The following is a 14,005-nucleotide window of genomic DNA, read 5'->3' on the forward strand; positions in this document are numbered from 1 at the left end:
AAGGGGATAAAAAGAGGTTAAGAAAGAAAAGAAAAGAACAGAAAAAAGAAACAAATAAAAAAAAAATAATGAAAAAATATAAAAAGGAAAAAAATATATATATATTAGATAAACTAGTTAAAAAACATTAAAAAAGAAAAGGGTAAAAGTTAAAAAAATTTAGCAGAAGAAGAGAAAAAAATTGAAAAAGAAAAAAAAATTAAATTAACTGCAAGGCTAAAGAATCATGGGGAGAAAGCCATGAGTTCCGTGCTTTGCTTTCTCCTCCTCTGGAATTCCGCTGCTCTCCTTGGTATTGAAACTGCACTCCTCGTAAGTGAACTTGGTCCTGGCTGGGTTTCTTGTTGATCTTCTGGGGGAGGGGCCTGTTGTAGTGATTCTCAAGTGTCTTTGCCCCAGGCGGAGTTGCACCGCCCTTACCAGGGGCCGGGCTGAGTAATCCGCTCGGGTTTGCTTTCAGGAGCTTTTGTTCCCTGAGCGCTTTCCGTAGAGTCCGGAGGACGGGAATGAAGATGGCGGCCTCCCAGTCTCCGGCCCGGAGGAGCCGAGAGCCCGGGGCCCCACTCCTCAGTGCGCCCTCAGAGAACAGCGCCCAATTACTCCCATCACGCTGGCCTCCGGCCGCGCTCCGAGCTGACCGAGCCTGCGACCGGTTCAAGGTAACCCCGAGCTGAGAGTCACTCCTCGGCTCTGTCTCTGTAGCCGGCTTCCCCGTTCTAATACCTGCAAGCTCTGCGACACTCAGACACCCCCGATCCTTCTGTGACCCTGCAGGACCTGAGGCCACACTGACCCCGCATGGGCTTCACCCTGGTTAAGCCTCTGGAGCGATGTCCCTCAGCAGAACAGACTTCTAAAAGTCCTGATTTTGTGCTCCGTTGCTCCACCGCTTGCCGGGAGCCGGCCCCTCCCCCCGCGGTCTATCTTCCCGTCGCTTTGGATTCACTTCTCCGCCAGTCCTACCTTTCAGAAAGTGGTTGATTTTCTGTTTCTAGAATTGCTGTTCTTCTCTTCAATCTCCTGTTGGATTTGTGGGTGTTACAATCTTTAGATAAGCTATCTAGCTGATCTCCCGCTACCTGAAGTAGTCTCAGCCTGCTACTTCTCCGCCATCTTGACTCCTCTTCCCCACGTATTCTTTTTTTTATTTCTCCTGTGTGGGATTCATTGGGCTTCTTAAAGTCATGAATTGCTGTATTTTATAAGTTCTGCAAAATTCTTAGTCATTATCTGTTCACATATTTCGTTCTCTTTCCACTTCTTCTGAGACTCTGATTATATGTATGTATGTACATTGTGTGTGTACAGTTATTTGTACTAATATACATTTTCTCTATGTATTTTACCCTCTCTCCTGTATTTTCTGCCTTTTGTCTCCCCCTGCTGTATTCTGGGCAGAATAGCCTTATTTCGGCTCTTAATTTTGGCTATTGCATTTTTTAATTGATAATTTTCAAATCTGCTTTGTCATTCTTCACCATGTCCAATTCCTTGCTGTAACATTCAGGTATTTCTACTATTTCTTTGATTATAGTAAGCATGGTACTTCTATAGTTCAGTGTCTAATTCCATTCACTAGTGGATGTTTTTATAGATTTGTTTTCTGCAGTCTGTTGTTTCTGCCAATCTTTGTTCATGCTGTCTTACTTCCTTCTGTTCCTGGTGGAAAACTGTACACCAGACATTGTATTCGAATAAAAGAAATGTAGAAACAATCTGCAGTTTAGGATGATCGTATCTTCCTCAGAAACAGACTTCCAATATTCCCATCAGATGGCTGGTGCATGACCCATCTCCAGCCACTTTAATGCAACTTGACATTCCCTGGTGAACAAAATCAGGCTGGACCATGGCTTACCAGCTTCCAACTTCCCCTTCTCCAGGATGTGAAGCTTTTTGGGATCCCAGACTGAAGTGGTGGAAGGTTTCTCAGTCTCAACACCTGGGGGAGCTGTAAGTGTTGTATTTTGTCCCTCTTGTCAAGTAAGAAAGCGAAATTCCCCCAAGTGTCTTCTTCCATGTCAGTAAATGTCCTCAGAGTGAAAGGAGTTTTCAGTGCTAGATTGACTACTCTGGATTCTCAGTTTCTTGTAGAATTCCTCATTATCTTGTCTGTTCTCCAGCACTTCTAAGATTTTTTTTCATGCAGTTATTTTAGCAGTCCTCAGCCAGAAGGTTATTTTGAACTGCTCAGCCCATGACTCGTACTAAACCTGACTTTCTTACCTCATTTGAAGTAATTCAATAGAAACATCTTAGGTACAAAGTTCACTAATGAGCACTATTTTTGTCCTTGAATAGAAGTATTTAATAAGAGGCAGCCATCGTATCTCATCCAGGAGGTTTTGAGCCAGAGCTAGTGTTGATGTTATATTTTCTTTTCCCAAGTGTAGGATGTACAGATCCTGCCAGATGATCTCAGTTTATTAATCCTGGTTCTTATTTCAATATGAATTATTATTCTGTGGTTTTTCCATCCATGTTTACTACCTTTCTACATTTTTGTCATAATTTATAGGCGAGGCCCCAAGGTGTGTAACTGCATATTGGATATAGAATTACATCACTCAATAAATTTATGGCATACTTACTGTGTGCGAGGTAATATGCCCAATGCTGTGGAGTCACCCACATGACTGATGCCCCTCTAAGGAAATGTGAAGCACATCCTCTACTTCAATTGCTTTGTTTTTCTGTTGTTTTTTTTTTTCTAGATCGCTGAGCAACTACACAAAAATCGTTTACAGAACAAGGATCTACGGGAGAAATTTCAGACTCTTATCAGACAATATAAGATTGTCTTAAACGAGGAGGATAAACTTTTTATGCAGAAACAGAAAATTTACGAAGAGTATGTTTCTATCCGTGATCCGTAAATGAATCAGCATGCCATAGCTTTGGGGTGCCCTGTCTGGCCACAGGATGGTGCCTCTCCACTTCAGCGTCTCCTAGTTTTCAAATCTGTTGACAACTGTGAAATATTATTTACCCCAAATACATAAGCACACTCCTAATCTGCCTCTCTATGCACTGTGTAATGCTTTCTGTCTATGGGTCAGATCAGATCCATAAACACCGTGTGTGTTATATTTACTTCTAAATCAGCTCTAAAAAAAAAAAAAATCCTGCTGATCCTATGAGACTGTCTAGAGAAACTGTGAGATCCACCTTCATCAGAAACTAGCTCTGTACCTCTATTCCCTATCTCAGAGAAGGCTTTGGTCACTGAGACTGGGAAATTATTCAAGGAAATTCCCATCTTTTACTACCTGTTGGACTCCATTCAAGCACCAAGGTTAGTCAATGCCACCTCCCCGATGTTTCTCAGATATACCCCATTTTTTTCTCCAACTCCATTCTCTGGTTTGTCCCTCCAAAGCTCTCCCCACTTTCAGCTTTACCCCCTTCACTTGTTGCCCTCCCTTCCACCAGAATGACCCTTCTGAAACCTATATCCCCTTAAACACAGCTTAGTAGATAGTGGGCATTCACCAATAGTTTCTTAATGAATACAGAACAACATCTTGCAAGCATGAATTCTTTAAGTAATAATCCATCACCACAAGTGATGTGAGATTACTGGGGAGCGTAATTACAGTGTCCAGGCACGCTGACGTGAAACTGTGGGGTATTGGAGCTGCAGACAGTTTTGCGATCATTCTATCTCATCCAATTTAAATTGTGTACTGAGAATCTGTTGTTAGGAGTTCTTTAGGCAAAAATTTCCCCCAGAGGAATACTGTTATCAGTTTTAATCATAAAATGTGCTGATGAGAAACAATTGTAACACTAAAACATTTATTGTCGTTCCTGGTTTTTGTCTTCAACTGGGGCTGCCCTAACTGAACCCCACACTCTGGGTGGTTTCAACAACAGAAATTGATTTCTCAATTCCAGAGGCTGGGTGTCCAAGATCAGGGTGCCTGCATGGTCAGGTTCTGATAAGAGCCCTTTTTTCTGGCTTGCACATGGCTGCTTTCTCACTGCGTTTTTACATAGTAGAGAGAAGATGAGGACAAGCTCTCTGGCCTCTCTACTTATGAGGGCCTCCACCCCATCATGACCTCTTCTAATCAGGTGACCTAATCTCTTCGCAAAAGCCCCATCTTCAAATACCATCACCCTGGGTGTTAGGGCTTCACCATATGAATCTGTGGGGGACACAGTTCCGTCCATAGCAGTTTTGAAGATGAGACACAGAAACAGAACACTTTCTGTTACAGGAATGTCCCTATCAATGTCTGGAAACAACTGACATTGAACAAAACTGTATGCTTCCCATTATTCTTTCTGCAAATGGGAGACAAAATATAACCACTTTGTATAGAATGCCTCATGGGTGCCATGCCACACACTGGCCTGAGCTCTTTTCATCGCATTTAATCTTGACATGTGGTGAGCATTTGTGGGCCCTATTTTATGAATGGGGAAACTGAGGCTCATCCACAGGCAGAGTTTTTTCCTGAGGTCACACTGCTAGAAAGAGATACACCCAAAATTTAAAGTTGTTATGACTGGTTCCTTCACTCTTCACAAAAGAACATGGTAGAATTGATAAATGCATTACAAGGGACATCCCCACTCAGAGGGATGGAGTCTATAGTATCCTTCTTGTGGTTTATTAATTAATAATTAATTAATGCTCTTCCCATGGCTTGGGATTTTTAGAAGTTTAGATTTAGCCACAACTAGCAAAAAGATTGTTTCTATTTTTACTCATTTGTTCAGTTAATAGTTTATGAGCTGAACTTCCCAGCCTACTTTATTACATTCTTATTTGTGATTCTGTATCCTCTCTTGCTGAGGAGTGAAAATGATGATTTCACCTTTCCACATATGATAACTCTGTTTTTTTTTCATGGTAGGAATCAGAAACAACTGGTGTTCATTTCTCAGAAAGAAAACTTCCTATCACAAAGAAAAGTAGACATCAAAAATATGGAAGAAGGACTTGTCACGCTCCATGATCTTCATCGGTAGGCTTTTGAAACTTTTCATCTTCGTCTTCTCTGCATTTATTTTTTAACATATGGTAACAACAGAGCTGACAACCTCTGATATCTTATAGAAAAGGAGGCTTATAATTCACTGTCTCTGTTTTACGGTCTAGAAGTGTCATTATCATCGAACCTATCATTGAAAGGTTAGGCAGGTCCTAAGTTCCATAAAAGCTCCATGTCCATACAAGGACATGAGAAATGGACCCATTAACACTCCAGTAACAAGAACATGCCTAAACATTGTCACAACACAGACCCCCCTATGGTATTCATTTCTGCCATTCTAAATCCCTTTAATTTTTCTGGTTGAAAAAGTAATGCTTGCACCTGATTTTAAAATTCAAATATAGAAATGTTTAGCTTAGAGGAGTAAAAGTTACCCTAATCTCCATACCCTTCCCCCAAGATCTCACTGTTAACAGTTTGCTATATATGCTTTCCATATAGGAGTATGTTTGTACATCTAAAAATGGGATTGTCCTTTTCTGTAACTAGAATTTTCCACTTACATTTGGGTAACTTATACAGTATTATGCTTCAGTTGTAGCCCAATAAAAAGCTGGAAAAAATATATCTGTGAGAAATGATGAATATGGTAAATGATAACATTTGGAGAACATGGTGAAAGGTATGGGAGGAATGTTTGTATTAATTTTTACACTTTTCTGATTTTAAAACTATCAGAAGAATACAAAATTCTGTATATGGGGCCTCATTCCTCATTCTTTCTTCAACTATATAATAATTCTCTTACAGATTATGTTGTTTTATTTAACCAGTGCCCTACTGATGGACTTTGTGTTTTCTGTGTGTGTGTTTTCTATATTACAAGCACTATTCAAAGTTCACATCACATAAAGATAACTTTAACATGTATATCTCTGTCTACCTGTACAACTATTTCTTTATAATAAAGTCCTTTAAAGTTGAATTACTGGATCAAAGGGGTTATATATTTTTTCATTTTTATAATTTGAATATATTTGGTTATTTGAATACAGGGCAGTGGAGCAACTAGCTTATAGTACTAAGATAGCGATGATTGAATTTGACCTGTACCAACAGAAATCTAGAACATGCAGGATGTGTGGATTGCTTGTCCTTATGCTGTTAAACAACATACTTAAACATCTGTTTCTCATGTTGGTTTCAGAAGGGAAACTATGAACTCTTCACTATGAGAGAGCAGGAAAACAGAATTAGTTTGAGTAGGGCTCCTATTTTCCACATGATTAATAGAGATTCCATAACCGGTTGTTATGCCATCATTGCTGTGGGCACCAGGAAACTCAGAGCCAAATTTGCGACCCAATATCGGTTTCCACTTAGGACTTTGTGTATTACGATTGTGTTATTTTGAACTAGTTCAACTTCTCGGTGAATTAAACCAAATATATAAATAAATAAAATCACTGAGGTTGGGGCACATTGTGAAGAAACTTGCAGTTCTGGGGAGGATAATAGATTTATTGAGGTAGGAAATCAAGAGCCCAGACTATGATTCAAATGGAGAAAAAGGCCAGAACACGGTTGTTTCTAGTTTCACAGCATATTACCTATTCTGTTTCAGTGATGAATATTTCTATTTTTCAAAAGACAAAGTCATATTTTATTTTTCTGTGTCTGAAACACTTAATAGGAAAAAAGGGAATAAAAATAACCAAGTCTTCTAAAATCTGTGTTAGACTCTTCATGTTTCTATCCATCCCAGATTGACATTCAATTGTTACTTACCCCTAGTACAAAAATCAATATAGGCTTTCTCAATTATATGTTGCATCAAATCAGGACTCAGTCTAGAATCCAAAGTTTCTCACCAGTTTGTTGACCTTCACCTGTCCCATGTCACCATTATTACTTCCCTCGATGTCCTCTGTCCGTAGCAAGTCCGTGTTGGTCAGAAGAGTCTTGACTTGCTTCTCCTTTTCCGTGTCTTTGCAAAAGATGATGTCCTTTCCATCATGGGATTCCACCTCCATTCTGCGAATCTGTCTTCCTCCCTCTGTTAAATATTAAACTCCAATAAGCTTTCCTCAGTTGTCTCCCCAGAATCTTTTCTTCCCTCCCTTGGGTATCCACCACAATACTTGCACTTGTATGAAATCATAATTTTCTCTGAGTCTACCACTACCTTTAGTTGTTGCACTATGTTTGGTTTGTCTCCCAATTAGATGGTAATCTTCTTGTGCACAAGAATGATACATCAAGTCTTTTGTAAATTCTGCTGGCTTCCACAAATGCAAAACCCAACGTATGTTTTCTTATTTTTAGAGCAACAAAGTCAGTTTATCGGAAACAAATAGAAATCCTGAGTGATAACCTGGAAAGAGAAAATCAGAGATGGTAAAAAAAAAAAAAATTCATTTGTGTTATGAGTAGTATATGTTTATCTTAATGAATAGTGCCCCAGCGTAAGGAGGAAGTCAGAGTACTTGTTGCTGGCTGGAGTCCAAGGAAATTAGTTTCCTAAATTAAATTTTGGGTTCTCTCAGGTCTAGATGTGTTTGTTATTTTGATGTTGGGACATTGAACAGAACTAGAGTTTCCCATTTCAATCAAGTGAACTCACCAAAGAGTGAAATTGTCAAGACTGGTGCAGTACCTCTTGCTCACCAGGCTTCGGTGTGGTCCAGTAGAGGAGGTGACAGAGGAGCGCAGATAAATGTACGGGCTCTGAAGATGGGCTGCTTTGGCTGCCCTGTCTCCTACTAGCTCTGTGCCCAAGGCCACATTATTTAGCAGTCTCTCTTCTCCCATTCCTACAAAGTGGCCAGTGATGGTAGCACTCACCCTGTGAGGTCACCATGAATGGTAGATGATCTGTATCAAGTATTGAGATGACTCCCTGGCACCTAGGAAGTATTTGCAAAAACTTAACTGTATTTTATTGTTGTTGTCATTGCTATTAATATCATGTACAAGACTTCAATTGCACATTTTTCACCTTCCTCCAGTGTAGCTTTTTTAAGTGGCCATGGAGGGAAAAGTTTGGAGAACCCAGAAGGTTGAAATCCTTTATTAGCACTCTGGTTAATTTAGGGAATTTCACTACTATTCCTGCCTGGGTCTCTTCTCTTAGCCATCTTCCCCTGAACCTTTCCCATTCCTATCCTTTACCTAAAGGAGGGGAGCTGCCACATGTGGTCTGTCCACTGTCCTATTGGACGTATAATCATATTAAGATTGAATTCTTTCATCTAATTCTTTCATTCTAAGCTTTGAATTCTTTAATCTTTTCAGTAAACCATTATGTCAATTTAATGATGATTCTTTGTGTTCAAATTTCTAGTGTTATAACTCAGTGGAGAGTAGCCTGTTTGAGAAAAAAACACGCCCGTTGGGGAAAGAAGATAAAAATGGAAATAGGAGAAATTTTAGATAAAACTCAGAGTTTGGAGCTCAGACGCGCTGAATTATTGCAAGAGGTAAAGGAAGTCCAAGAACTTAATAGGATTACTCCATGTTAGTACAGCCTTAGAATTACTACCTCGTTATCAGTGATTCTCCTTCAACACCTAATTCAACCTTACCTTGTTAAAAGATGTTTTCCTTTCTGGCAATACTTAGAGTGCATTGTTTAACTTAAGGAGTGTATCTATTTGTTGTGTATTAAGTGTAGGAATTTAGCAAACAAAGTAGCACTTCTTTCTAGAAGATGCTTTTGAAACAGGCCACCAGAAACTTATTTGATGTTAACTTTTAGGGAAGCTCTCTCTAAAAAAAAAAAAAAAAAAAATACTAAACATCACTTTAGCTCTAGTATTGGCCCTCTGCCCGCCGTCCGGCCCCCACCACTCCCATTCCCCATTTACTCCTGTAGCTTATAGATATTATCTGGTGAATAAATTAACCTCTGCAGGGAAAATGAAGTGTTCCTCTCAGTGGTAACTATGAAATAATATAAGCTAACACTGGAGCCATGTCTCATGCAAAGAGATATTCACTCTTGGCTGTTTGAAAATGTGAGGCTGACGGCTACAAAGGCAAATGGCAAATCTTCAGGTTTGGGTTTTTTTGTTTGTTTTTTGTTTTTCCCTTGTTAGACCACTGTACGAGAAAAAGAGATCACTGAATTTTTGGCAGAGATTGAAAAAGTTACATTAGAATTAAAACAAGTGGAGGAGAAATTTATTGTCAAAGAAAAAAAGTTAATTCAAGAGTTGAGCAAGTATGAGGTAAGTTTTGTTTTACATCTAAGATTGATTTTAGATGGCTCTGGGGGGAGGGGTATATTTCATGCTATTCTAATCAGGTCGACATAAAAATCTTCCAGTGTAAGCAAGGCTACAATTTCAGTATGATCCTTTTTTTTTTTTTTTTTTTTTTTTTTTTTCAGAAAAAAAGAGCAAAAAAGCATTTTTTTCTTTTTTCAGTTAGAAAATTAGACACTTCAAGTTGGGTAGAAGTACTGGCAAAGTCCATGGGGACAGGTGGAGGACAGCAAGGAGCCACGGCGATCTGGCCTGGGCTGGCTAGGGAAAGCAGCAGAGGGCTAGGGAGGCCAGTCAGGCCAAAGGCAGAAATCCTTGTTAAAGAGAGGGCATCCCACTGAGTTGGGGCTGCTAGGAGCCAATCTGGGGTAAGCATGGATGCTGAGCAAGGTAGAGAAAAAAAGCACGGAGTGTACCCAGGGGGCCCAGAGATGGCAGGTCTCTGGAAAGACAATGGAAGACACAGCTTTTCAAGGTGATGGTGTTACCTTGAAAGGTGAGGGGGGTGTTTCTGAGAGACCTACCTTGGTACACTGGAAAGAGGAGAAAAGAGATGGTGGGAGAAACCCTTCTGAACTTGATTCGTTTTGAAGAGGAACAGAGGTCTGGCTGCATGAAAGAGGGGCTTTTTTGAAGACAACTGTCCCTTGCCAGAGCAGGGGAGCAGGGGGTCCTGACATTTCAAAGTATAGTTCTAGCCAAGTCCACACCTCCCCGCACAACCCCCACCAAATCCTGCAGAAATTGTCTGCAGATAACTGGTGCAAGAAAAGCCAGCTCCTTCTAACAGGAATGACAGAGAAGGAGCAGCTATGTCCTCCACGCAAAAATAGTAGGAGAAAAACAAGTGAAAGAGGGAACAAAAATTTCCAACAGAAGAAGAACACTCAGAAAGGTGGTGTTGGAATGTATAACATCTGTGATCAAATGCTCCTCCATAAATTAAAAAAACAAAACAAAACACTGTAATTTCATAGGAAAGTCAGCAACGTAGAAACCTAGGAACTTAGGGAAGAGGGATCTGAAGGGGATGGCCAGAAATAAGAAGAGTGAGATGGAAACTGGCACAGCTCATGGAACAAAGAAAGGAGAGAAAGCATTGCACGAATTCAGATAAATTAGAAAAAATGGAAGGGAATCAGGGTGGGAAGTATTTCTCCATCAGTTGCCATCTGTCTGGGTGCCTAGTATTCTCGATGCTGAATCCTGCACACACAAAAGATGACAAAACTTTACTCTTATGGTGCTCACATCCCAGTGGAGGGAGATTGAAAATAAACAAGATAAACAAGTGGAACATTCAGTATATTCAGTGGTGAGAAATGCTATAGAGGAAAATAAAGCAGGGACCAGGGATAGGGCGAGTGTATGATGCAGCCCATGTGCCGTGGGAAGGAGTACCATGAGAGAAGGAAGGGTAAGTCCTGGAGGCCGTGAGGACGTGGGCTGTGTAGCTACGTGCAGAAACAGGCTCTAGGCAGAGGGCATGCCCAACACAAAAGATTGAGGCAGGACTGTCCCCTCTGGGGAATACCATGGAGGTAGTGTGCTATCCTATCAGATAGGAAGGGGAGGGAGCCATCTTCCAGAAGTAGATGTTGAGCTGGAACGAGGAGTGCAGAGGTTTATTAGGGAGTAACACCTGTGAAAGGACTGGGCAGGGGGAAGCCATCGGACATTATGGAACCCGCAAACTCTCTGTGGGGTGCTCCTGAGCAAGGAACACCTTGTCCGTTAGCGGAGCCCTGCCTGGGGCAGGAATGACCCCACCCGTGCACCACTTCCTTGCTCAATTGGTCGATTGGGGACCACCCCTCAAAGAGCATGACCTTCACTAGATGACCAAGGAGACTCTGAAGGAGCCGACCACTGGAGGCTGGCAGTTGGCCACACTCCTTGCCACAAGGAGCAATCCAAGAGGGAGGGTCATTCCCAGGTCTGCCACTTGCTAGGTCATTGTGAGGACTTTATCTTTTCTCTGCGTGGGCTGAAAAGCCAGTAGAGGGTTCCGAGTGAAGGGCTAAAATAGTCTGATTTTCATTTAAATCAGAGCTCTCTAGCTGCTATGTTGGGTAAAATTTAGGAAGGCAGTGGTGGAGGCAGGAAGACCAGTGAGGAAGCCAGAACAATATTCCAAGTGGATCAAGTAGCTCGAACCAGAGTGGTGACTGAGGAAGTGATTGAAAGCAGGCAGTCAGCATGTTGGGTATTTCTTGAGACAGCTGGCAGAGTTTACCATCATGCTTAATGGTGAACCAGTGGAGGCAGTCCCCATCAAGCCAGCAGTGAGGTAAGGGCACTAGGTAACATGGCATTGAGGCTTAAACAGTGCGATTAGGTGAGGTCAGTAGGCCGTCTCCCAGCATCCATCCCACTTGCCAGGCTGTGCGTCCACCGCAGGGCTGTGTCCACCTGTGTCTAATTCACACAAAGGCAGCCCGTGTGCCACTATTATAAAGCAACAACCCCCTTTCCCTTGATAATCCTCATCAGTAACCCAGAGCAAATTGGAAATTGGAGTCACATTTCTGCCTTTGGTTTGGGATGTGAGGAGCCACAGCCTTCTACATTATTCTCATCTGGTGCTGACACATTGATCACGAGTGAGACCGCTGGATCCTACAGCCCTGTGTCTGGCAGGGTTCAGTCAGAGAAGCAGAGTCCCCACGACAAGGGTCCGTTAGAGGATGTGACCTTCTGCGGTGGTGGGAGCTGCGTACACAGTCCAGTGAGGCTGTCAGTGTCCCGTCTGGAGCGGGAGCTTGAAGGCTGCAGGGCAGGCAGGTGGCAAGGGAAGGTGGACAGGAAGCCATAGGATGAGCTGGAATACATCCCGATGAGCAGGGACTGGGACCTGCATCAGTCTCTCTCTTTCCAAGGCTCCAATTCCAAGGGGTTGCCACAAAGTCCAGAGCCCCCCATCACTGAAGTAAGTGTGCATGTGGCTCAGGAATCAGGGAACCTTGAAGGAGCTGAAGAAGCTGTGGGTCTGAGTCAGGAGACAAATGCTAACTTGCCTGAGAGGCAGTAGCACTGCCTCTCCAAAACCCTCCCAGAGAGCATGAAACAAGAGCATGGTTTCTTGTCAGGGAAGTGTTGGCAGCTAAGTCGGTATAGACAATGGGAATGAATTCATGCATTCACATACCTCCTGAGACCCCCAAGCTCTCCTTAGAGAACATAATCTAGATAAGACACAATTGAGTTTCATAACACTGCAGTGGGGAAAAATTCACTCCTGATTCTGCATTGTAATAGATTTAAATTGTGGTGTGTTTTTTTGTAAAGATTTTATTTATTTGACACAGAGAAATCTCAAATAGGCAGAGAGGCTAGCAAAGAGTGAGGGAGAAACAGGCTTCCTGCTGAGCAGAGAGCCTGATGCAGGGCTCGAGCCCAGAACCCTGAGATCATGACCTGAGCTAAAGGCAGACACTTAACCAACTGAGCCACCCAGGTGCCCCTATGGTGGTGTTTTGTTTAAAGATCTTATTCATTTATTTTAGAGAGAGAGAGCACACACGAGCAGGATGAAGGACAGAAGGGGGAAGGAGAGGGACAAGCAGATGCCGCACTGTGTGGAGCCTGGCATGGGGCTCAGTCCCATGACCCTGAGATCATGACCTGAGCCGAAACTAAGAGTCGGCCCCCTAACTGACTGAGCCACCCAGGGAGCCCATTAAATAACAGTGTGTGTTTTTTTTTTTAATTTATTTGACAGACAGAAATCATAAGTAGGCAGAGTGGCAGGCAGAGAGAGAGGGGGAAGCAGGCTCCTACCTGAGCAGAGAGTCCGATGAGGGTCTTGATCCCAGGACCCTGAGATCATGACCTGAGCCGAAGGCAGAGGCCTTAACCCACTGAGCCATCCAGGCACCCAAATTACAGTGTTTTTATCTATGTTTTTGTCTTTCTATATTTATTCCTAAGGATCTAATGGCAGTTCGGGAGGGGACGTATGAGGCTGGCATGTCACTGTATTAATTAGGGCACAGATAAGCTGCTTTACCAAAGAGTTGCCAAAATACAGTGAACATAAACAAGACATGTGTAGTTAAGTGTTAGCAACCCTCTCTCCTTTATTGGGAAATTGATCTTGGCTTAACTTTCTGGGTCATTCCCGTAGAGCCTGATAAAGTTAGACAACCAAAGTTGTACTATCAGGCAACATTGCTTGTATGGAATGACCTGTGATTGGTATGCTGCGTCTCGATGGGAAGAGTAACTGGTGAGAAACTAGAACATTGGATTTCCTTGGGCTAGGTGTTCCTTTTTGGGACCTAGAAGTTATACCCAAACGATGCTGACTCCTGTTGGAGCATGAGACTTCAAAACCAGGGGGGCTATCACATCAGCTCATGTGGTGTCTTCCTCTTCCATCTGAGTTATCACTTTGGTGGGGTCAAAGGACACTACTAGCCTCTGGTCAGCTATGTTGTGAGGGTACCTCCTTGGGGAAGCATGCCAAGCATTGCCCTGTGGCACCGAGGGGTTCCTTCGGATTATGTGTGTGTGCAACTTGGATAAAAATAAAAAGTGAAAAAAAATTTTTTTTTAATAAACTAGGTCAAGTATGGCCTATTCAAAATCTTAAGAATCTGAGTATCTAGTTGAGAAGATCCCCTGATGTGATCATTCCAGAAGAGGAATGTTTATGTCTCTTTCCCATTACAGGCCAAAGGGAAGGGGTCCAAGCTTGGTAGGGCAGCTCTGCCATCCTCAGCATGACGCTGACATAGGCAGATCCAAGTGGCAGTTTCCCTTCTCATTCTTTTCCAGCCAGGCGAAGGAGGG

General features: G+C 42.3%; 1 protein-coding gene across 1 annotated transcript in view; it reads left to right on the forward strand.

Annotated features, from left to right (window-relative positions):
• The window catches only part of CCDC175 (coiled-coil domain containing 175), a 72,176-nt gene that overhangs the window by 29,036 nt on the left and 29,135 nt on the right, over positions 1–14,005 (forward strand). The window contains exons 9-13 of the mRNA XM_032875280.1: positions 2,715–2,851; positions 4,866–4,976; positions 7,272–7,343; positions 8,290–8,425; positions 9,044–9,175. Of these exons, the coding sequence (XP_032731171.1) occupies positions 2,715–2,851; positions 4,866–4,976; positions 7,272–7,343; positions 8,290–8,425; positions 9,044–9,175 (588 nt within the window). The remainder of the gene's footprint in view (positions 1–2,714; positions 2,852–4,865; positions 4,977–7,271; positions 7,344–8,289; positions 8,426–9,043; positions 9,176–14,005) is intronic.

This window comes from Lontra canadensis, unplaced genomic scaffold (genome assembly GCF_010015895.1).
Source record: "Lontra canadensis isolate GAN:19392208 unplaced genomic scaffold, GSC_riverotter_1.0 scaffold55, whole genome shotgun sequence".
Taxonomy (NCBI): domain Eukaryota; kingdom Metazoa; phylum Chordata; class Mammalia; order Carnivora; family Mustelidae; genus Lontra; species Lontra canadensis.